Here is a 24,931-nt window from a genome sequence, read left to right as displayed (position 1 = left end):
GAAGCTATCATTTTAAATGGTAAATTCCGAGGGGAAAATAAATCCCTATTATACCTAATCCAGATATCCCAATACAATTTAAACGCCTTCAATTTTCAATTAGATTGGCATTTGCAATGACTATCAATAAGTCTCAAGGCCAAACGATGTTATACGTGGCGTGCTCTCGAACCATCCAGTTTGTGTTGACGAAAAATAGGATAACAAAAAATATTGTACACTCTGTTGTATTAAGGGATTGACATTGTTTTTTACTAAAATTGTCATAATTGGCGATATATAGGTATAATTATAAAGGATCAATTTTAATAAATTATTAAAAAAATTAATGTTTAATGTTTTTTTAATTGTATATTTTGTATATAGGTATCACGTCCTTACACACTTATATTAAATTAATTATTTTTTTCTAGCAAAATATTCTCTAGAAATAATTTATACAACAAAACAACGTTTGTCGGGTCAGCTAGTAATAATATAATAATAATATAATCTTAATAAGTTAAAGTTTTATAAGTTTAATATAATCTGTGGTATAGGTAAGTTATTTTTTATTTTCTAAGACCGTGGTCTGTTCTTTAAAGATCATGTTCTTACCTAACCATGATTAAAGAGAATCCATAACCATGGTTCTAACCTATCACACTTATACTTGTTATCAGCGAAATTGTTGTTAAGTTTTAATAAAATAAGTCGACTGATTAATTGTAATAAACATTACAAAAATTCTCTTTCGTTTGAACGAAAAAATTGACGTAAAAACAATGTCCTGATGGATTTGGCTATTTAAGCGTGTTATTATTGAGTAAATTATTATGGATGAGGAACAATCGGTGTCTGAAAGTGTGGAGACTAGTTCATTATGTGAAGAAGAACGGGCGAGGAAACTTTTCCAAGCCTGTGACGGTGATGGCGACGGTTACATTGATAGGTATAAATCAGACACGCTTCCTTTAGGATTGTAGTATATTTGTTTTTCTTCTGTAATTTTATTCTAGCCCTAAATTTAAAATTCATTAAAACAGTACGTGATTGATAGAATGTAATTTTATTTTGTTTAGATATATTCATTATAATTTTATTAACTTAATAAATGAGTAGTATAATTAATGTCAAATTTTATTTTGTATATTATAATTTGTTCATCACTAATTTAATATTTTTCTATTTTATTATGGAAGTCTGGATAATTAATTTTTTAATTTACATAGAATCAAATTGGTATTTACTTTATTTGTTGTTTAGGTCTTAAAATTGTTTTTTATTTTCAGTGGAGATTTGTTAACCATATGTCGGCAGTTAAATCTAGAAGATAGTGTCGATGATTTGATGAAAGAACTGGGGGCTGATAAAACCGGTCGTATATCATTTGATGAGTTTGTTAGGCGACGTTTGGAATTACGAACCGAAATCAATGCATTACAAATCCATAGCTATGATCCATTGCCAGAATATTTACCCACTAGTAGTGATAATAGCCTAGGTATATTAATTAGACATTATTAATATGTATTAACTATTAATAACTATTAACTTGTATGCTGTTTTAAATAAATACATTTTAGGAGCATTATCTGGTGGTAAACATGAGAGCTGGGAATTTGATAGTGGGGCTAGAGATTTAAGCCCTGAACCAAATTCTATTCGTATGCAACATTTGTTGCAAACAGGAGGATCAGCAAACTCCGGCAATTTACTACACCTTGCTAACAAAGTAAGATTTAAGTAAATACCATTTATTTTATGTCATTTATTAAAACATAGTTTATTTTATTAATTAATTTTTTTAATACATATTAAATTTTATATTCAGATTCATATTACATTACAATGTAATAATAAAGTGTTAGCATTACTTGTACATCAGCTTATAATATATGATGTAGAAATAGATTAAGTTGAGATTCTTCATTAATTTTCCATTAATGGGAATTATATTATGATTATTTTATCTAATATAACCCAAGTCAATAAATTATTTAAATCTTATATTTTAGTTACATCTGGCTGCATTAAAGTCATTAAAATCAGAGATATCTGATTTGACAAAACAATTGCAATTAGCTAATGAAAATAATGAAGTTCTTGAAACATCCATAAATCAAATCAAAGTAACTATTCTAATAAAAGATATTTTTAATAGTATTAAAATAAATAATCACTGTACAGATTACTACTGAAAATGATATTAAACAGAAATATGAAGAAAGAATAACTGAATTGCATTCAGTTATTGCAGAACTTGCTCGTAAATTACAAGTTCAAAGATCTCAAGTTATCACTGAAGAAATAGAAGAAAGCCAATCTGGTATATTAAATATAAAATATTATTTATTAGAATTACTTTAGTTTTTTGTACTTTAGAAATAGATGGACAAAGCATTGAAACATCATCATTTATTCAAGAATCCATTTCTTTGTCAAAAGAAGTATGTAAAAATAATCTATTTCCAAAATGTTTATATTTATATTGATAAAATGAAAAAAAATATTGTTTGATTACAAAAAAAAACACCTTGATTTAAGGGTGATAATGCTGTTTATGATGATCATGAAACCAAGAAACATATTTTTAATGATGTGCATACTGAATTAGCTTTAAAAGAAGAAGAACTAAAGAAAACAAAACAAATTTTAAAAGAAGTTACCGATGAAAAAAATGATTTATTTATGAAGGTAAATATGTCCTTTATATATAATTTTTCACATCATAATATTTTTACTATTGTATATATTATATATATATATTTTTAAATGTATAGTACTATTGTTCTATAACTCTCAATATTTATATTTACCCTACACATAACATAACATATCTATACACAGTTAAATATAAAATATAATTTTTGATGATTGTAGTTGCAGGATACAGAAAGCAGTTTTTCATCAGGTCCAATGTCTCCATCTCGATTATTATTGGAGACATCAAAATTAGCTGAAAAAGTTAAATTGCAAAAGCTTATTGAAGACAGTGCAGAAGCTAATCTTGAAGGCACAAGTGTATGAGTATTGAATATTAATAAATTTAAATTTTTTATATTTAAATATGAATTTCGGTATTGTAGATTTTTCAAAAGGCTATCGCCGAACAACTAGCATCAGCTGTTATTTCTGATTGTGATTTATTAGAGCCTGAAAATAAAGAGACTTTAATACACCAAGTAGAACAACTGCAAACACGATTGGATCATGTACGTTCACAAATGGCAGTTCTTGAACTTATGTTTGAACAATCAGCTGCCCAAACTGATAAGTAAAGTTGTTTAAATAATAATTAAAAGTTTGATAAATTCAATTTAAAAAATTTACTATTATTGATTTTACAATATTCAAATACACCATCTTATTGTAAAATTATATAGTTCTTATGTGGAGACAACAACTAGATTTCACTATAATTGTTTGCATTCATCTTATTCAAGAGGTATTCAACAGTAAAAATAAAACTTATTATTATAGTTGTTATTTCTATTGTTGTAAATGTGTTTTTATCAAATTGATTATGCAAAGTATAACAGCAATATCTAGTGGTTGTTTCCGCGTAGGAGCTACAAATTTCAACAATGGAATGGTGTTTTTGTATATAATAAAATAAGTAAAACATATGAAATAGTAGTTTTTATATGTTCAATATTCACACCAATTGAGGAAAAAAGAGATGTAGATTATCAATTAATAATGAATAACAATATATTATATACATTTGGCTTATATATATTAATAAAGTGTATATTAACAATCAATGTACAATTTTAAAAGGTTTTTAATTTTTTAATTTTAACATTTTGTTAAAATTAACAAGACAGAAACTCTAAATATGGCTTTAGTTACTCTATTAAAAAGAAACATTTAAATATTATGAGCAAAAAAAAATTATTTTTTATGGAGTAAATATTTAAGTTGGAAAATTGACTCTACACCTCTATTGTAAATAATTTTGTGTTAATGAAAAACAATTTTAATATAATCATATATTCATTATAGGTTATACTTATTACTGGGAAAGTATGAATCAAACATGATAGCATTAAAATTAGAGGTAGAAACAGGTGAAGAAATAATGAACTGTTATTCATCTTTATTATCCATTTATGATGGTTCAGCTAGTGAAGAAGAAAAATTGTAATTATTAATCTTTATTTGCTTCTCATTTATGAACTAATATATTAAAATTAATTATCATAAATTAATTTTAATGGAATAGGATGAAAGATGAAATTATAGAATTATTACATAAATTGCATGAAGAAAAGAAAAAAGTTGGATCCACAGTGGTTGTTTTAGAATCTTATCATTGTGAAGAAGAGATACTCAAACCTAGGAGTCATAATCAAGTAACTCGTATTGATTTAGAAATGGCAGTACTTGTGCAAGAGTTAATGGGAATACGAGAAGAAAAATGTGAACTACAAGATAAATATTGTATGTTGCAAAAACACAATTCAGAGGTGGAAAAACATTTAGTGGAGTGCGAAGAACGCTCTAGAATTGATATGGAAACAATTAAAGCATTGGAAAGACAATTGTCAGCTGAAGACTATGATAGTACTGCTGGTGTAAACGTAAAGCTACAAAAACAACTAAAAGATGTTACTACTGCTTATCAGTTAGCAACAAGAAATTCTGAAACCAGGCATAAACAAAATATAGCTTTGATTGAAAAACTTCGTACAGAAAATACGTAAGATTGAAACATTTACTGTAATGTAATTTTTTAAGTTTATACAAATTAAAAATATTTTTAAATTATAGCACACTTGAACGTAATTTGGAAAGGGCTAAACGCAAATCCCAATCGCGTTTAAAAAAATTAGAATCTGAAATTGAAATTATGGTTAGCACACATACTCTGCAGGTACCTAATAATATATGTATATATAAATTATTGAAAATATTAATTTTATGTCTGGAACTATTTTTAATTGATTTTTTATTTAGGTAAAAATGTTAAAAGAAAGAATAGCCATACTAGAATCAACTATTATGAATAACGAAAGCTGTAAGAAAAATGTTGAGAGAAATGAAACTACTTTATAAATTACTCTGATTGACTAAGCAAATGGCTCATATTATTTGTGCGATATTTTACGCAAAACTTTTGCTTGAAATGAATGAGTATTGCTTGGCTTTATTTTTGTTCCTTTAAATTTTTACAAAGTACAATTTTATTAATATTGTTACACTAGAAAATAATATTAAAATACTCAAATAATCCTAGATTTAGTAAAATAACTTAATTTAATATTTAATTTATACTTGCAAAATACTAAAATCCAACAAATCAAATTATATAATAATTTACATACTAAGTGCAATTTTTCATAAACATATTTGATACTCAAGTGTTTTTATGTGTAATATAAATATAGTATATAAGTTTAATGTAGGCAAAATGCTTTATTTTTTAATATATATTTTATACTTTTTTTTTTTACATGGAAATAAAAAATTGTGAAAGATGATATGATTTAATTTATTACTAATTCTATACCATAGTAGTTTTTAATACTTATAAAATAGTTATGACTTCATAGCTCTACATAGAAATTACAAAAATATATTTATTTAGTGTCCATACATTCTGGATTAGCTTGTTCATACGCTCTTAATTGTTTTTCCAAATGTGCACATGCTAATTCTATCTCATAATTCTTGCTCACTAATCCTACCCAATTGGCTTCCAAATCCCGCAGTTTCTCTCCAACCTGCATTTGTACGTTTTTGCGTTGGAAATTTACTTCTTGAATCTGTTTTCTGAAATATACATTTTTGATAGTAAGCACACAAAACAGTTTTAAAAATGTAGGCATACTTTAATTTAGCCAATTGTGTCTGAGCAGCAGCAACACATTTCACAAGAATTTCTAAATAAGATTTCCACGCTTCTGTACCATAATCAGTCATTAATTCTAAATTAGTTATTCTGCAAATAAAATAATTGATATAGACACAAACGATATCTATAATTATTAAATTATATATTTATTTATAACCTAACCTAGTAGCTTGGTGTTCAAGTTGAGCCATTGAGTTTTCCAAACACTCATTCCAAGCAGACATATCTGTAAGTTTACCAGCTGGTGGTGGAGGTAACTCATAACGTTTCATACTCATGGTTTCCATAGGTAAACGTTGTTGTAGTCTATCAAATTCAGTGCGCATCATCTCAGTCTAAATTGTAATTTTATAAATGTTTAATGTTGGATGTAGATTTTTAATGCGCTTATACAGTTAAAAAAATTTAATTTTAAAGCAATAATGTGTACATATGACAATGATTATTATGAATTTAATTGACTAATAGAAAAACAAAAAACTTGCCTCAAATGCTGAAATGTTGAGCGGTGGCAAATGTTCAAGGTAATTTTTTGAAGGCCTGTATCGACGTTTTTCATCTTCTACCATACTAATTGCCTGCATAACAGACAGAAATATTATTTTAACTTTCTAACTACTAAAAAAAAATATTTTTTTAAGATAATTACAGCTTCGCGAATGCCCGGCTCATCATATCCTTGATCGATGTATGGAAGAGCGTCGACGATTACTTCACCTGCCATTTTCAGGATATTCAAAATGCACCTGTTAAATATCTAATAATCACTTATATTCCGTCCAGATTATCGGGAATCAATCAACATAAAATTATAATCCTTCGCTTCCCATACTTTGAATTATTCGAGACAAGATAACAATAGAATAATTTATTGTATTTCTGTAAATAAATCATCAAATTGATAAGAAACAGATTTTTATCTTGACAAATCACGTACGTCTCTGTTGCAACATGAGATAATATTTATAATTTCCCGCCAAAAGTGTAGATTTTAAAATTTAAATCATCAGAAAACTATCAACTATATTATTATTATATTACTGTAATCAAATTCCGAATGAATTGTATAAAATCTATGTTGATATAATTTTTGGGTTTAATTATCAGAGTTGCGGTAAAACATTATATCGATTTAGGTATGTAGACTTGTTATTATAATTTACAACAACAATCTCATCCAATTTATCTGAATACTGTATAATTAATTTCTGTTAATTAGAATTGTCTATATAATACAGCGCAGTGACGTTATTATAAATTTTTTTTTTTTTGGAGAGAATTATTATTTTTAAGAAACTCTGTCAACTAAATAATGTTATAATTTATATTATAGTTTGTTGAAAGACTTAATCTAATTTCCTAGATTATTTTCAAATATAAAAACAGTCATGTACATATTACAAAAATAGAATAATACAAAATACTATTAAAGTTAGGCTCTGGGAAGGATCCATGTCTCTTACTCCCATTAATTATGCTTCTAATACAGCATCATTATATCACCATGAGCCCTATAATTTAATTCAGGATATCCAACTGTTAATATTTACTCAGTTTGAAATGAAATCTGTAAACTATTGCATGCTATCACAAAGATTTTAAATGATTACTTCTTACACATAAATTTTATGAATTAAATTAAGAATTATAATATATTTAAATATTATATATATAAAAATAAAAACACATAAAAAATATATACTTTATTGAATAATTTTGACAATATATAAAATTGTATAATATTTATAAAAGACCAAGTTTTTAAAATACAATATTTTTTTGTCGATGATTTTTAACACACTGCACAGTGCAAAATTTATAATCCATATACTCAAATGGAAATTTATTTTCTATATTTTTACCACAATAAAAACATCGCACAGCTTTTCCTATTGATTGATTCATTGTAAATCGTTTTTCTGCTGCTATTGCACACTGAAATTGAAATAAATGTTATACCATATTGAATTTGAACGAACTATAATAAATAATTACTTTTTCTCGATCAGAAAGTTGAAGATACTTTTGCTTCTCAATTTCTTCTTCTTTTCTCAATTCTTCAACAATTTTCCTTTCTTTCGCTCGTTTTTGTTTAGCTTTTTTTCTTTCTCTTAACTCCTCTTGCAATTCTTTAGTTAAAGGTCCTGGTAAACGAGCCTTAAAAAGAAAAAATAAGTAAAATAAGAATAATTATACAGTAAATATAAATTTACTTTATTGTAATCATATTTATCAGGAAATACAGCCATAAACTTCCTAAACACCTTTCTGGTTGCTTTGTCAGGTGCTAATTCGTAAGGAGTTTTTCCATCTTTATTTTTATGAATTGGATTTGACCCATGTTCTAAAAGTAAACTGAAGAAATTAAAATATTAAAATAATTATAACAATTTAATAAAATTAAAATAACTAATAAATGCTGTTTTCTTACTAAATATGACCATGAAGACAGTTAATTGATGTTAAATGAAGAACAGTATTATTTTTATCATCAATGGCTTCATTTAAACTTTTTTCAAGATATTCTTTTGTAACAAAACTATTTGTTTCTTCCAACAAAATAAATTTATTTAAAGCTTCAATATCTTTTTCTTCAATTTTTTCTAACAAAAGTTTTTTTACTTCTTCTACTTCAGCACATTTAGGAATTAGGTCTTTAGATTTTTTATTTCTTTTCTTTTGTTTTTTAATCTTCATGATATTTGGTTGAACATTGCTATTATTTTCACATAATATATTACTTTGAGGAGGTTCTAAACTTTCATATTCAATGTCACTTTCACTAAAATCTAAAATACAAAACATACATGTTAATTCACACAGTCAAATCAAACTTTTAATATAGTATAATTTTTATAATTTCAATATTTTTGAGATAAAATTGTTGTAATTCATAATTTAACAAAAAAAAAAAAAAAGTAATGATGATTAAATTAATTGAGAATCTTACAAAATATCCATATTAGACAATTAAGGTTTAGTCTTACTGCCTTGGGACTGCATCAGTTTTTGCATAGTCTGGTAAGGTATACATACTATCTAGTGCCCTGTTCATGTAAATAAGATATTTTGTTATAAGTTAAAGCCAGACATTGAAATTAGTAACCACGTGTTAATTGGCACTACATATAGTCTAGTAAATTTAACCTTAGATTTTTTTATTAAAAAGCAAGTAAAAACCCAAGTTTCAACATTTAAGTTCTTGGCCAATCTCTTTCCATTTTAGGTCTAAGTTGCATTATTGTACTTGGGATGGCTAAATTCAGACAAGCCTTGATGTACTCAATGATACTTACTCATATAATTCAATACATTTTTTAAAATCCATTCATATTGAACAAAAAAATATTATTATTGAAAGTAATGACAATTCAATTATTAAAATTATACTATTTTGACTATAATATTATTTAGACCCAAATTGAGTATAGACACCGGTCATAAACACAACCCAGATAAGTAAGAAAAATCATGCTTAAAACACAATAGATAATTGTTTTCTTTCAGCCAGAAAGATTCTGGCACGGATCCGACCTTAATACGACCCAAGACAGTACAAATAGACCTTTACACTACGATAATTCATGCCTTATTAAAATTAAAGATAGTATACATTTTTAAACAAAGTATATTTTACCAGATGATAAAGATAACTGAACATCAATAGAGTTTTTTTTGTTTAAATTTTGATTTTGTTCTATATGCTTGTCTATAGTTTTTTTGGTTTGAATTAAATTTGATTTTTTAATTTTTCTCTTTTTAAATAATTTTAATACATAACTTTGAATAGAATTGTTGATAATTTCTTTTGAGTCTGTGAAAAATAAAAAATTGTATAGAATAAATATTAAATTGAAAATGATTTTCTAATGATTACCATATACTAAAACTGTTGATAATTGGTTACAAACTTTTTGAATTTCGCCAAAAGTTGCTTTTTTAGTTCCAAAAGGTATTTGACATAGCCTACAGTCATTCTTATTTATAAGTGGATTTGAACCACCAAACAGAATATTTCGATTATGTGGACCAATCGCTCGATAGAATATATGGTCACATATTTTTATATGATGCAGCCATGAGGTCAATATTTCTTGAATATGCTTAATCAAAATAATTTCTCATTATATACTTATAAATAATAACAACTAAGTTTTGAATATTATACTTTTAATTGAGATGCTTCATTATATCTACGTAAACTTGCTCCAGCACTTTTACATCCACCTTTTGATCGATCTTGTGTACTTTGAGATCCACCTTGTTTGGCCCGAACAGTATAGGAATGAAATGTTTTATGAACAATTGCTTCTTTACCTACACCAAAAGATATTTTTAATTATTATCATGTGTAGAGACAATAATAATAGATAAAAACCTTTAAATATAGCTGCGGAAAAACGTCCTCCTCCTAACATAACTATAAACCACATTTGTTTAGAATTAATAGACGTCAATGAATTGACAATGATTTCTTCATTCGGAATGTCCTATTTAATAAGAATTAGAAATATGTAAACTTTAAGTTACTATGTTTGACAATAATTTTTTTTTTTACTTTTTTATTAGTCAACAAACATCTATATACTGAAAAAGCATTTCCATTATTATTTTCGAAAAATATTCTCGAATCCATTGAAAAATGAGAATTGTATGCATTGATTTCATCATCACTTTCACAGCTAGACAAGCTGTCATTAGCTTTACCTAAATATATGTCAAAAAAAGAAATTGTTTTAAATATTTATTTTTCATAACAATTTTATAACTTTAATCAGTACCAACTAATATTATTATTTTATTTTATTTTAATACGGGCCGCTGCCCAAAGTAGAGAATATACATTTATAATAATAAAGTACAATACAAAATGTGTAGCTAGTAGATATAACAATTAAATAGAAAAGGAAATAAGCCAAAGAAAAAAAATAATATTAAAAGAAAACTTCTGCTTTAAATAAGTTTCAAGTACTTTAAGTATAATATTCACAATATAATTAGGTAGAAGTGGGTTGAAATGAAAATTCTAAATTGTCAAAGATTTTTTTTAGATTTCTTAAATTTGTTTACCTAAATTTCAAGGCACAAAAAAACTATGGATTTTATTGTAGATTAAATAAAATTTATAAAATACTTTCTAAGGCAAGGAACTTTGGTTCATCTATTGTTTGCTTATTATGTATTTTTTGCATTAAATTATATCGATGCCAATCAGATTTATAATGAGCTCTATGTTCTTCGGATAGCTCAAAAGCTATTTGACAAGTTGTACAGTACAAGCCCAATGAACAATGTTTAGCATCTCCCAAATCTGAAATTTATAATTATAAAAAAATTTATATCTGTAACACTGTATGTACAAAACAATTTGAGTATTACTTTTAATCTCGAGTACAGTATCTTCTTTCTTTGTCGATCCTAAATGTATTAGCCGTACCCCATTTATAAGTGACTGGAAATCATTACTTCCAATAATGACAGTTTTACTAGGTAAAGGTAAAATTGTTGCCATAGTAAATTCTTAGAGAGAATTACTACAGTAAAAAGAGCAAGTTATAGGTGAAAAAACTTCACATTAATTTTGTCTATTTTCAAACAAATTTCAACCACTTGGCATGTTAATATTCTTGCTGAAATTTAACTACAGAACACACGAGGTTAATTATATACACCGCACTCATAGATAAGTATACTACACATACACAATCACCTTGAGCATGTATTGACATTGGTGTTATCACTTATCATCTTTTTCATTGACGGAATTAACACAGATATACATAAGGTGTCTCAAAAAAGAACGCAGGATTTTAATTTGCTATAAATTAAATTTATATCTTTTATAAAAACATTATAAATATATCATTATATTCAGAAGTTAAGGCTTAACAGTGAAAAGCAATATTGGGAAAATGACCCTCACTACTAGCCCTACAGGCGATTATTTTTTCCATAAAATGTATCATCACTGGATAACATATTGCGCCATCAAATTTCTTGAGGACACGACGAATTTCTTACTTAAGTTCCAAGATATTTCGAACTTTGTTCTGGTAAACTCGTGACTTAGTGTATCCCTATAAAAATCACACGGCATCAAGTCGCAAAATCGAGGTGAGTAGTGGTTAAAGTGAAGGGGGACGGGACAGTTATATGGGTAAGTATATGCGGGCTTGGGTCAGTTCTCCTCATTGATAAGAGATAAAAATGATAAGAAAGCATTTTATAATGATACACCAACTGTTCGGAATCCAAATTTTTACTGCCAGGAATTTAACGCCAAAGAATTAGGCAATACTGTGTTTATGTATTTTATGTATTTAACGGTTTTACTGATTACATTTTAAAATTATAAATCATTATCACTTTGGTTATTGTTTAGGACCTAACATTAAGAATCACCTGCGATTATTTCATGAGAAAACTTTCAGCGATTATATTTAATAATAATCTAAACCTCTATACAATTTCTTGTTACTTAGATTTGACTTAGATGTACCATTCTTGAGGGATGCAATCAGTGAAAGAGGTCTTGATCATAAAATTACAACATCGTCAGTTCGAAGCATTTATAACAGTGAAATAAATAGGTAAGTTTACTTTTATTGTATAATCATTGTTATGTGTATGCAATTATCAGAGTTATAAAATTATAATTCAAATGAAACTAATTATTTTAATACGCTTCTATTTTACTAGATATGATAGAATTGGATATATATTGGATATATTGGATATATATATTTAGATTGGATCATGGTGTGGACAAGACGATTTTGATCATTTTTTTTTTTTTTGTTTATTAAATGTTTTATTCAATCTGTTACAAAAAAGAACAATAAGAACAATTGAGGAAGTAAGAAGAAAAAAAAAAAAAAAACATGAGTTTTAAAATTTAGTTATTCAGTAGGTTTCTACACCACTTGCGCTTTAGCCGTTTGGGAGGATTTCCAGGGATAGTCAAGGAAGAGATATCGTGCATGAGTGGGTTTCTATGATTTAAAAGACGGTTATGGAATCTTTTGTAGTGTATTTTTGCCACGTCTGCAACAAGGGGTATGGAGAGGTCGTGATGAAGTGTGTGATTGGAAACGTAGAATGGTGCTTTAGTGATTTGTCTTAGAGTTTTGGATTGATAGGTTTGTATTCTATTGATGTTAGTAGGTTTTGCTGATCCCCAGAGCTGTATACCATAGACCCAAATTGGTTTAAGTAGCATTTTGTATAAGAGAAGTTTGTTATTCAGATTAATATGTTTGGAGGTCAGTAGGTGTCTTAGTTGACGACTACGATTATTTAGCGTTAAACGTTTGGAGCGTATATGAGGAGCCCATGTGAGCCGGCGGTCTAGGGTTAGTCCAAGATATTTAACGTTTTGAGAGTAGGGTAGAGGTTGATTATTGAGGAAAAGTTGTGGACAGTCTCTGGGGCGTAGTGTAAAGGTAGAGTGGAGCGATTTTGTTTGGTTTAGTTTTAGGCCCCATACTGTGTACCATGAGGCTAGTAGGTCAAGATGGGTTTGCATATAGGAGGCAGCTATGTCTGGGTCAGAGTGGCATGCAAGTAGCGCTTTGTCGTCTGCAAAGTCGGCTACTATTGTGTTTTGAGTAGTGGGTTGATCCGCTGTGTAGATGTTAAAAAGGAGTGGAGCAATAACTGCACCTTGCGGGACACCAGCTTCTATTTTAGAAATATTTGAAAGAATTGTTCCTGAACGCACAGAGAAGTGGCGATCGCTGAGATATGATTTAATAAGTAGATACAAGTAAGGAGGGAAAAATGCTTTAATTTTGTGGAGGAGCCCTTGGTGCCAGACGCGATCAAATGCCTGTTCGACGTCCAGGAACACTCCTGTGCATATGAGCTTTTTTTCAAGAGAAAAGGATATCTTATCTACAAGTCGGTGGATCTGATGTATTGTGGAGTGATTATGCCTGAACTCAAATTGAGTATTGGGGAGGTTTTTTTCTATGATTGGTAGGAGACGTTTAAGAATCAGTTTTTCGAAAATTTTTGAAAAGTAGGGTAAGAGGCTGATTGGTCTATACGATTGAGGCATTTCTGCTGGTTTGCCTGGTTTATGGATCATTATTATTATAGAAAATTTCCAGAGTAAAGGAAAGTAGGTGAGCCTTATCATAGAATTGTAAATAAAAGTGAGGAACAGTAACGCCTTTTTTGGGAGATGAACTGCAACTTCAGATGTGATTAAATCGTATCCGGGCGATTTGTGTTTCTGTGATTTTTTAATTTGGTATGCAACTTCGTGAGGAGATATATGTTTGGGTGGCATTGTCATAGGCAAAGGAGAGTCAAGGGATGTGTTTATTTCATCAACTTTGATGGGACTAAGTAGTGAGTAGTGTGGTTTAAAAGTAGATGAGAGGTGTTCGCGTAAAATGTCTGCCTTCTCTTCATCGCTTGTTGTCCAGGTACCGTCTGGATTTTTAAGAACATAGATTTGTTGTGGAGTTCTTAATATATTTTTTGTAGCTTTCCATATCGAGTTGTCTTTTGTGGTGATTGAGGAGAGATGTCTATTAAAACTCTCTGTTCGAATTTCGGAGAGGGTGCGTTTTAGTTTTTGTGTAAGATTATTATAGTGGCGTTTGTCAGAGGGATACTGGGTTCTTTGCCAGATAGCTCTGGTGCGACGCTTGATAGCAATTAGATGTCTAACGTTGGTAGGGAGGTTTTGATTTGTGGATTTTGGTGGTATTGGAGTAGACGAAGACCAGGCAGCTGTTTGGATGGAAGTGGTAAACGAGTTAATTGCATCATCAATATCAGAGGAAGATTTAAGACGAGTTTTTAGATTTATTTGTTTATCTATAGTAAGTTGAAAGTGTTCCCAATTCATATGGCCATTCGTGAGGGACGGAGGGAGAGGTTTAATAGGTGGTAATGTGTCAATTGACAGCAGAAAGGGGGAGTGGTCTGAGCAGGGTTCATTTAAGTTTGTTATATGACAGTTAAGACTATTTGAGATTTTCGTTATGTAAATATCGAGTATGTCAGGTCTTTTTCTGGGTGAATTGGGCCAGTACGTAGGAGAGGATGGTGAGAGTATTTTATATTGCTGGAGTGTTATGATGCGGTGTAGGAGGTTGCCACGGGGGTTGTTTGTATGGCATCCCCATTGAATATGCTTAGCATTTATGTCTCCTCCTATTATAAATTTTGATCCGAGATAATTAAAATAGTCGTTAAATTGATCTGATGTTATATTGTGACGTGGTGGACAATAAGTTGCTGACATTGTAATAGGTTGATGATTCAGTGTTAAAGATATGGTACAAGCTTGTATATGTGGTGTTTGGTAATTATGTAAAGGGTAGAATTGGTGTGTGGATCTGACAATTATTGCTGCTCCAGCGTGGGCTGTGTTGTCAGGGTGGCAGGTGTGAAAGCATTTATAGCCAGGTAATTTAAGAATGGAAGTGTTGGTGAAGTGGGTTTCAGAAATAAGTGCAACGTCAATTCTTTTGTCTTGTAGTGTGGCTAGTAATTCATTTTTATGTCTATTGAGCCCGTTTGCGTTCCACGTAAGTATGAGGAGAGAGTTGGAAGTATATGAATTAGGGATTTTGTTGGGTGGCGAGAAGTTTAGTTATTAAGGATGTAAGGAGAGTGATCAGGGGATTTATGATGGACTTGAATTCGTTTATAAAATTTGAAAGAGCATTATTCTCAATGGAAGGAGGTGGATTTGATGGCGAGCTATGTGTGGTGTTGTTACCTGAGACATTTGCATAAGATCTACCCTGTGGATTCAGTGACGGATGGTTGTCTGTTGAACTGCTTGGCTGGGCTGGATGTGGAGTGTGCTGGTGTTTTTGATAATGTTGATTGATTTTTGTAGTGGTGGATGGTTGACGGCGACGGCTTTGAAGTTCTTTATGCACGGTGCAGCCTTTGTAGTTGGCTGGATGATTCCCGCTACATAGGGCACAGGTAGCAGGAGTGTCTGGTGACTTGTTGCATGTTGAGGTGTGATGATATTCGGCGCATTTTACACAGCGTGGGGCATAAGCACAGTATGCCTTGGTGTGGCCGTACGATTGACAGTTTAAACACTGGGGGATTTCCCGGCGTTTATGCGGTTCTTCGACCTTTATTTTTGTGTGCAATAGTGACGTGACTTTAAAGAATTCTTGGTTGCTTGAGTCCGGCTCAAGATCAACAAAAAAACAAAGGGAGAGGGTTTTTAGTTAGATTGTGTCTAATGTTTGTGACTTGTCTAGTCGCGAAACCGATCTCCTCAATTGCTGAAGAGATTTCAGATACTGAGGTAGTGGGGTGGAGGTTCCTTATAACAACTCTATACGGTTTTTCAGATTGTAGCTGATAAGTGTGGAACTCTGCATCGTTTTCCTTTAGGAAACGGATTAGAGTTCTGTAGTCTTCAGGTTTTTCCGTTTGGATCTTTAGATAGGTGGATGACGATTTGCATATAAAACTGTTACGTTCAATTAGGTTTGTAATTTCGGAAAGCAAATCTGTGAAATTTTTTACTCCTTTAATAAAGATGGGTGGCGGCAATACTTCTTTCACAAATGTATGTGCGGTAGTATCCGTGGGTTCCTGACCGGGTGACCCGTGTACGTCAATGTTCTCGCCATTATCATCAAGGTCGGAGAGTACGTTATAGCGATTATTAAATAATTTTGGTTTTTTTTTAGAAACATTATGCAATGTAGGTGTTGTGGGCGAGGAGGGTAATGATCTTTTGTTGGGTTCGGTTTTTGTCGAATTTCCACTGTTTCTAGATATAATTTGATTATTTTTAATTTTAATTGGTGTAACAGTTTTATCTGGCTTTGTGCGTGAGTCCGCCGGCATGGTGCGAACCGAGCTATCTAATTAGAGTCCAAAGGTCACCGTAGCGACGGTGCCTTGGAAGTAGGTGATAAGAGTTAATTGGACTGGATTTTTATTTTGATAGAAAAGAAGAGTGGTTCTCGTAAAGTGTGTGCGTAAAATAATATAAAATAATAATTACTATCCTCTGGAGAGTTTGGCAGTGGCAGCAGCTACGAGTTAGTCGTCATTTTTGGAACTGCGAATTTTATGTGAATAGATAGAAAGAAACACGGTGAAAATCCGTTAGGATTTGGTAACTTAATCTATGCGACACAGGAGTTAGCGTAAAATGCGTGTGCACTGAACGGCTGCGATGTCGCGATTGATCATTTTTAAAAAAAAAAAAAACAATAAAATCCTTCAACTTTAAGATTTAGGTCGCCGGCGACCCAAATAAATGGCTTCACAATAAAAGACATCACTTGGGTCGCCGGCGGGCTTATGGCAGTCAACGTGTTAATGATCTTTTCTTGTAGTATGTTTATATACGAAATCAAAATTTAGGACAATTTTCTGTGATTAGACTAATTTGATTTTTGTTATGTTTTATAATACTATTAAAATCATTATTTTATTATTAATATATGTATTTGCTAACAATTGACTAACAGTAGTGTTCTTTAAATTTTAATTTGTAATTGAACTGTAATTTTGGTAGACACTAAGAAGCAGCCACAAAGTATACGTGCATCCAGTCCTCAGAAAGGTTGAAAAAGATGAAAAGGTTGAGGAGACCAAAAACAACACAAACCATCTATGAACTTGCTGCAATGTTGAATGATCCCCAAAACGCAAACTATGCATCCACACTTCAAATTATACCCTCAACATTTTTTCAACAAGAACTGGTTGTGAATGGAATTAGTGTAGCAGTTGTTTTTGCCAACATTGATGCGATTCATAGATATCGTGAAGATATTAGCTTCAGTAGAGCTGGTTGGAGTAGAAGGCACATATAAAACTGTTCCTCAAGTGCCAGGGGGCTTACGATATTTCCTAACATTTCAAGTATTCTATAAAGATGTATGTTGCTTAGCAATACCTTCTGGTTATAATACTGTTAATATACAGTTATGATATGATTTAATACGTTTTATTTTTCATTGAGGCATTTCCAATGGTCTATGCCCTTTTGGGGAGTGAAACACAAGAAACTTACTCTGCATTATTAACAGTAATACGCAATATTTTACCTCTTTGTTATAATGGAATCCCTTTTGTCACTGATTATGAATGTGCTCTTATGAATGCTATCAGGGAAGTATTTCCAAATAGTCAATTAATATGTTGTTGGTTCCATTATACAAAGGTAAATAACATTTTATTATGATAATACCTGCCAGATAAATTAATTTGTATTTTAGATATTTTATTTTGGATATAATATTATGTATAATTTATTTTTATTATCCAATATTTTCTGTATTTGCTTTAACTGCGCTATTACCTTGACATGCTTAATCTGGTGTTGAGAAGTTTTAATAATTATTACTTCAAATACTATTACTCATTGTTTATGAATATATTGTTATAAATCTTAATTATATGTCTAATATGTATGCTTAATTAATTGTATGTTAGTCATACATGATAATAAAATGTTATTTAATTGTTAACCCTAAAATATTCCTATATTTTAATTTTTTTCATTAGAAAAGCTGATTGTTGTTGAGAATCAGTTCTTTATAGAATTTCAACAGTGTAGAGATGGCTTTAAAGTAATAATTTGATTTTTTTTTTTTTATATATACATATAATTAGTTTTTTGTGTTTCAATTATGGTTCATTTCTGTAAATTGTATGTACTTTACTAGGTTAGAAGTTAAATGTCCAAAAAAGAGAGGGAAAATACATCTATAATGATAAGAGAATGCGTACAGCAGCTGAATCAAGACGGTGACTTATTGATGTTTTTGAGGAGAACTGATAACCGTAATGATAGTTATGTTCAACGACAAATCCGGCCATATCCTAATATATAATAAAATATTACAATCTTATTGTTTTTATATATTGTAAACTAATTTTATTATTGTTTTTTTTACCTTGTAATATGTACAAATAATTATTGTTAAATCAAGTTGACTATTATACACATGTTTTTTTTTACTTTTAAGTTATATTTTTTCAGTATTTCATAAGTAGTTTTACAAGGTAGGCCTAATTTAAATTTCTGCTGCAATTCCTATATTAAAATTCATAATATTTACTAGTCTTTAAAATCTTAATGTTGTTCTTTAGCTAAAAATGTTTTCCTCGTTACTAGTATTACCATATATATATATTGTAAAATGAAACCTAACTTGCTTTACTATGTGTGGTTAGTTTTTCTGGTCTTTCAGTAAGTCATTAAATTTGAATGAATTTGGTTAATTTTAATTCATTGCGTGCAGTCAATTCTACAGTTTGAATATGGATGTTTATGATAATTTCAATAGAGATACTCAAACTAAGTTAAATTGTTTTTATTGAAATATTCTAATTTTATGAATTATAGTTATTATTTTTAACAATAATATATTTACAGCTACGTATAAAATATTATGTAAAATGTAATCTTCAATAATCTAATTAATTTCAAATAGTATAAAATACCTATATACCAAACGTTGATTCCACAATAATTGTATTAACTATTTACATTCAATTCTTGTAGTACTTATTAGGAATAGTTATTTATATGTATGAAAATAATTTAAATATTGCATAAAAGACAAAATTTTCTAGTGATAATTATTTTTTATTACACTGTAGTTTTAAACGTAATGTCATTAATATATATTAGAAATAGAATTGGGGCTAGATGAGAACCTTGAGGAACACCTGAAGTAGTTAATATTGATTTTGACTGAAATTCTTTATAAACAACAATTTGAGTACGCTGTGAAATGTAAGACTCGATCCATTTGAGAAGAGGACCACATGCCAATATATTTTAATTTATGTAAAAGAATAGTGTGATTAACTTTATAGAAAGCTTTAGTGAAATCTGGTCAATATGTAAACCAGCTGAAAAAGCATTAATTATGAAATGTTGAAGGTTAAGTAAATTAGTAGTAGTTGTTTTAGACGGTCTAAAACCATGTTGATCGTCAACAATAATTCTATCAAGTTCAGGAGTTATCATATCCGACACAATAGATTCGAATGTTTTAGATGTAGTTGAAAGTAAAGAGATAGACCTGTATTTAGAAATATTTGATAAGTCATATGATGTCTTAGGAATAAGAAGGATAATACTTGTTTTCCATCTATCAGGAAAAATACCACTAGATAAAGATAAATTAAAAATATAAAGTAGAGGAGAAGAGAGGACAAATTTACATTATTGATAAGACTGTCTTGTAATTAAATCAGGTCCAGGACCACACTTTGAACTAAAGTTATTTAAAACATTAAAAACTTCGAATAAGGTGATTTTACATGAAAATAAAGGTGCTAGCAATGAGTTATTCGGAGAAACTGCACTTAGATCAATATATTTTGAGTTATCATAATGTTCAAAAACAATAGCAAAATGTTGAGCAAAGGCTTCAACAATAGAATTTGGAGAGTTAAATTTAGAATTATTTAAATACATACAGTCAGGAAGAAATGTTTTTTTGCGTTTTTCATTAATAAATTTCCAAAATTTGGATGGTTGATGTTTAAAATCTTCCATGGCTATTTATTAAATAATTTTGGTAATTTAATTTAGACAGAGTTTTACACTGGACACGTACATTTGAGAATTTATTATAATCGTTAATGTCACCAGAGTTTTTAAAGATTTTATGAGCTATTTTTTTTTTAAATATTAAATTTTTTTGTTCAAAACCAAACCATTTAAGATATTTTTGACGAATGATTATTTTTTTGGGAACAAATATATGAATAATTTCATAAATAATAGAATAAAATTAATTTGTAACTTCATTTACATTAAGATTTGAAAATATTTCAACCCAATTTATTGAGCATGAGCATTTAATGATATCAGAGTAATTACACGAGTAAAAATTATAAGTAAATAAATTATAATCAATAGGCTTATAAGTATTAAGAGGAATAATTATAAGTAAAGATGGATGGTGAACATCACAAGGAACAAGAGGAGTCGTAAATTTAGAAACTGTGATATTATCAATATTAGAAAGAACTAGATTAAGAATGGTGTTATTTTTATTTAAAGCAGTATTGAATTGGGATAAATTCAAAAATGAAATTTTAGATAGAAAGTCTACTGACAATTGATTTAAATTTAAATAGGTAGGTGAACAGGAAGGAGAAGTGAATTGCCATTTTAAGTTTGGAGTATTATAATCACCTACTAAAATTATATTTTTAACGTAGGGATAGGAAATTAATAGATCATTAATAATATCGAAGTGTTTATTGTTTAACGTTATAGTTGAGCGAGGAGGAAAATAAGCATTAACTAAAATATAGTAAACGAAATTAATTTTGACAATAACAAATAAATGTTCTACGGAACAGGGAGGTAAGGGTAACATACGAGAATAGTATTTATTATTTATTGCAATTAGCACACCACCACCTCTTGAACAATCACATATTGTATCTCAAATACTGTTTATCTATAATTTTCTATTGATGTATACTGTATGGTATTTAAATTTGTTTCGATTCTTTTGATTACAGTCAATATTTCCATTTTTAACTGCCACTACTGACAGAAGTTAAGGAGTTTGAAAAAATATCTTCAGAATACTACACCTGAGTTATGCCTAATAGGCTTGATCTTTTTTCTATTCATAAGTATGTAAATATAATGGATGATATGGTAATATATAAGTTTTCCAATAGTGGCAATATATTTGTCAAACAATTAGAAATTTTACATTTTCATACGTGTTTTGTCGCACCTGATGACCTTACGAACATTTTTCACATAGATCTACTTATAGCATTTTACAGTATGACCTGTCGTATACGCCACGTAAAGGCTTGACATATATAACAGATATATTTCGATTATTGAGCTCAGACCGTCAAATAGTAAATATCGATAACATTCGGTTAAAACTTATTTAATTTTCCTTTTGGTGACCACGATAACGAGTACTGGACAAATTAACAAGTACCACAGGATTTACCTATACTTTATAACTCTAAGGTATTTTTACTCTCGAACAACTGACCACGATAACGAGTACTGGATGAGAAAGTAAGTACAAAAACATCTTGTTACTTTACAAAAAGTGTTTTATCACCACAAACGCTTCAGTACACACACACTAGGATTTGATACTCCCAATTTACTAGTGTTATGTACACCATAGTATATTATATTATTATTATTAACATTTATATATATGTATTAATATGTGGGGATAAATGCTGACTATGTATTTGTCCATTTTACACGTACACGTCTGACCACCCGGCATCAAGTAGTCAGTCGTGTAACAGCTAAGCAGTAGTGTATTAGTTCTTGTGAGTGTATAAATATTTTAATGAACGACTCAATAAAATAGTGTGTCAGTTTTTTATTTTAATGGTGTGAATTAATAACTTCCACGTTGACTCCAAATTAGCGAACTCAAAACGTTACTTGTGATCGGCGGAATTAACTGAACCGATCGCAGAACCCGAGCTTACGGACGTAACCGAGCGGCTCACAACACTAGGAAAAAAATGAAAAACAAACATTTTATAGTTTAAAATCAAATTAGATTATATTAACTTCAAAGTCTCACAATAAAAGACACAATTTATTTTTAAATAAAAACTTTTCGTTAGCCGCGACACCCCGCGACTGCTCAATCACCGTTGCTGTTGCCTTAAATAGGTTTTGAAATTTAGATGACGGCAATCATTTATTTTTGCCTCGTATGTAATTTATTACGAACTATTAAGTTTCAAGCTATAATATTTTCTATTCATTCATATATGGAATAATAGAACAGACCCGTTTTTAATTTTTTCAAAAATATTGGTTTTGAAATTTGAATTTGAAAATAAATAAATTTGAAATTCAGGGATTTTTTTGTTATTATGTTAATGACACTGTAGAGGGTGGATTGGAGAGAATTTTTTTTTCGACGTTGGCACCAATGAATTTGGAAACTTCATTTTTATCTATTATCAATGAGGAGAACTGACCCAAGCCCAGTATATGCGTCCTCTTTAATTTAAGTCGTCAAAAGTCCGGGTGGATGCTCAATGGCATTGGTCACTAAATACAATATTAAATATACAATACTTATTATAATATTACAATATCACATGAAATTTATTTTCTTGATTTATTTGAACAAGTGGAAAAAATTTCAGAGAAATAATATTTAGGTATAACGATAAGAAAAAATGGTAGATAGTCACAGACAAGGTGAATATACATATAGAGGTGTAAACACTTTTATAATAAATTGATTGAAAAATGTACACCACTTATGATTTCCACCGGGAGCGCTGCCTACCCGATGAAGGCTCAAAATGTTCATATTTCTATATGAAAATACAATGCACGATGCTTGCAAAGCCATAAAAATATAATTTATGAATTAAATTTAAATAACGAGTAACTTGATGGATTTTAATTAACATAAATCTATCTTCAATAATACAATTATTGTTAATTACCAGCATTTTTTGAGGGAAATAGTGTTTTGTGGAGCAGACATAGACATGCTGCCTACTTGTGTTATAATTACTATTTATTGTAACCATTTTCATATTAAATATAAATTAAAGTAATGAATAATTTATTATTTCCTTGACTTACTACCTATCCTTAGTCTCTTTGTCATGATATGTTTATTTTTGTAAAAATATATTGTATTTATAATAACTAAAATTAAATAGAATAATTCTATGTGTTGCATAATATTGAAAATACTAGGTATTACTAAAATATATATATTTAAATACTAAGTATTACTATATAAATTTAAAATATTATTAAACAATAGAAATATCTATTGATGTGTATAATAATAGTATTCACATCTTATTATCTGAGTGCACTCTTTCTAAAATTATTCATTTTAGTACCTAAAAAACATATTGCTTTTAATTTCTGTACAAACCTGGTTTGAAATTTAATTTTTTTTAATATATCAATTATGCCTCTAAAGTGTTTTGTGCCAGGGTGTAACTCTGGGTTACCCAAATAAAATAAAATTTATAAAGAGCAGGGAATAAAACTGCCTTCAGTATTTCATCCACCTGAGGTAGATATTTTTTTTTTTTTTTTTTTTTTTTTTTTAATTTAGAATTTATACAATCTATACTACAAAAAAAAAGTACAATGAACATAATGTATGCTTAATTAAGTGCAAAAGCTTGAATGTCTTGAGAGAAGAAACCGTCCAGTGAAGATACTTCGACTTGAATTTACAATTATTTAGGTGTATTCATATTATGTTTATACGGTTATCTTTATAAAGTCACGGGGCCATTGTCGTTTAAGTCTCCTGGTGGGATTTCCTGGGATGGAGATGGATAATAGCTTTTTTATATGGGGATTAGGGTGATTTTGAAGGCGATTCCTAAATTTTGAGTAGTATAGCTTGGCTGTATCAGTGACTTTAAGAATGTGAAGATCTGTATGAAGTGTGTGGTTTGAAATATAAGGAGGAGCATTGGTTATGAGTCGGAGAAATTTTGATTGAAACACTTGTATTTTATTTGTATTTGATTTTTTTGCCGTGCCCCAGAGCTGTATGCCATAGAGTCAGATAGGCTTAAGAAGAAGATTATATATATGAATTTTTGTTTTGAGGGATAGTTTTGAGAATTTACCGAGAATAGGTCTGAGGGAGTAGAGTCGTTGATTTAATTTTAGTTTTGTTGTGTGTATGTGTTCAGCCCATGTTAGGCGTTTGTCGAAGGTTAGACCTAGATATTTGGCTGTGTCGGAGTTTGGTATTGGTTTGCCGTTTATATGTACCGGAGGAGGTTGTCTGTGGCGAAGAGCAAAGGTGGTGTGTACAGATTTGTTTTCATTAATTTTGACGCGCCAGAGGGAGTACCAGTGTGATAGATCATTTAGGTGTCTTTGGAGAGTAGTTGAAACCATGTCAGAATCGGTGTGGGTAGCATATATTGCTTTGTCGTCGGCATATTCAGCTATTTGAGTGTTCGGGTTGGTGGGTTGGTCAGCAGAGTATAAATTAAAAAGAGTTGGAGATACAACAGCGCCTTGAGGGACACCAGCTTTTATTGGGGATATACTGGAGTATTCGGTTTCTGACTTGACAAAGAAGTAACGTTCGTTGAGGTATG

At 29.5% G+C, this 24,931-nt stretch overlaps 3 protein-coding genes and 1 pseudogene across 4 annotated transcripts; 2 read left to right on the top strand and 2 right to left on the bottom strand.

Annotated features, from left to right (window-relative positions):
- Positions 1 to 668: 668 nt before the first annotated feature.
- Positions 669 to 5,219, top strand: LOC112687739 (colorectal mutant cancer protein). The gene is made up of 13 exons (XM_025560632.1): positions 669 to 931; positions 1,272 to 1,483; positions 1,566 to 1,714; positions 1,998 to 2,111; positions 2,170 to 2,308; positions 2,365 to 2,429; positions 2,527 to 2,676; positions 2,863 to 3,003; positions 3,069 to 3,256; positions 3,988 to 4,125; positions 4,208 to 4,684; positions 4,756 to 4,858; positions 4,942 to 5,219. Exons 1-13 carry the CDS (start codon positions 816 to 818, stop codon positions 5,038 to 5,040), a joined length of 2,091 nt encoding a protein of 696 aa, XP_025416417.1. The 5' UTR covers positions 669 to 815; the 3' UTR covers positions 5,041 to 5,219.
- A 280-nt stretch (positions 5,220 to 5,499) lies between these two features.
- LOC112687416 (pre-mRNA-splicing factor SPF27) lies at positions 5,500 to 6,723 on the bottom strand. Its single transcript, XM_025560115.1, has 5 exons — positions 6,489 to 6,723; positions 6,325 to 6,417; positions 6,002 to 6,174; positions 5,816 to 5,926; positions 5,500 to 5,757 (listed from the first exon to the last, which is right to left on the bottom strand). The coding sequence occupies exons 1-5, from the start codon at positions 6,561 to 6,563 to the stop codon at positions 5,565 to 5,567; spliced, it is 645 nt and encodes a 214-aa protein (XP_025415900.1). The 5' UTR covers positions 6,564 to 6,723; the 3' UTR covers positions 5,500 to 5,564.
- An 853-nt stretch (positions 6,724 to 7,576) lies between these two features.
- Positions 7,577 to 11,641, bottom strand: LOC112687443 (ankyrin repeat and zinc finger domain-containing protein 1-like). Of its 2 annotated transcripts, none has more exons than XM_025560167.1 (12): positions 11,550 to 11,641; positions 11,219 to 11,480; positions 10,974 to 11,150; positions 10,398 to 10,546; positions 10,218 to 10,329; positions 10,008 to 10,156; positions 9,717 to 9,942; positions 9,477 to 9,653; positions 8,271 to 8,628; positions 8,053 to 8,194; positions 7,835 to 7,996; positions 7,577 to 7,774 (listed from the first exon to the last, which is right to left on the bottom strand). In XM_025560167.1, exons 2-12 carry the CDS (start codon positions 11,349 to 11,351, stop codon positions 7,601 to 7,603), a joined length of 1,959 nt encoding a protein of 652 aa, XP_025415952.1. In that variant the 5' UTR covers positions 11,352 to 11,480; positions 11,550 to 11,641; the 3' UTR covers positions 7,577 to 7,600. The 2 variants fall into 2 exon arrangements, with proteins under 2 accessions (XP_025415952.1, XP_025415957.1); XM_025560172.1 differs by having other exon boundaries at positions 11,542 to 11,639.
- A 416-nt stretch (positions 11,642 to 12,057) lies between these two features.
- Positions 12,058 to 18,749, top strand: LOC112687462 (annotated as a pseudogene).
- Positions 18,750 to 24,931: the final 6,182 nt, after the last annotated feature.

This window comes from Sipha flava, unplaced genomic scaffold (genome assembly GCF_003268045.1).
Source record: "Sipha flava isolate LNK unplaced genomic scaffold, YSA_version1 109_pilon_pilon, whole genome shotgun sequence".
NCBI classification, from domain to species: domain Eukaryota; kingdom Metazoa; phylum Arthropoda; class Insecta; order Hemiptera; family Aphididae; genus Sipha; species Sipha flava.
Note: the sequence above shows the minus strand (reverse complement) of the source record. Positions and strands in the feature narration are given on the sequence as shown.

Bases quoted from the DNA above. Each gene is read 5' to 3' on its own strand.
- LOC112687739 (XM_025560632.1), top strand. From the start codon at position 816: ATGGATGAGGAACAATCGGTGTCTGAAAGTGTGGAGACTAGTTCATTA. The intron at 2,677-2,862 runs GTAAATATGTCC...TGATGATTGTAG, and splicing joins AAAATGATTTATTTATGAAG to TTGCAGGATACAGAAAGCAG. The intron at 4,685-4,755 runs GTAAGATTGAAA...TTTAAATTATAG, and splicing joins AAACTTCGTACAGAAAATAC to CACACTTGAACGTAATTTGG.
- LOC112687416 (XM_025560115.1), bottom strand. From the start codon at position 6,563: ATGGCAGGTGAAGTAATCGTCGACGCTCTTCCATACATCGATCAAGGA. The intron at 6,418-6,488 runs GTAATTATCTTA...TCTGTTATGCAG, and splicing joins AGCCGGGCATTCGCGAAGCT to GCAATTAGTATGGTAGAAGA. The intron at 5,927-6,001 runs GTTAGGTTATAA...TTTTATTTGCAG, and splicing joins CTTGAACACCAAGCTACTAG to AATAACTAATTTAGAATTAA.
- LOC112687443 (XM_025560167.1), bottom strand. From the start codon at position 11,351: ATGGCAACAATTTTACCTTTACCTAGTAAAACTGTCATTATTGGAAGT. The intron at 9,654-9,716 runs GTAATCATTAGA...TATTTTTCACAG, and splicing joins ATCAACAGTTTTAGTATATG to ACTCAAAAGAAATTATCAAC. The intron at 8,195-8,270 runs GTAAGAAAACAG...TAATTTCTTCAG, and splicing joins TGTCTTCATGGTCATATTTA to TTTACTTTTAGAACATGGGT.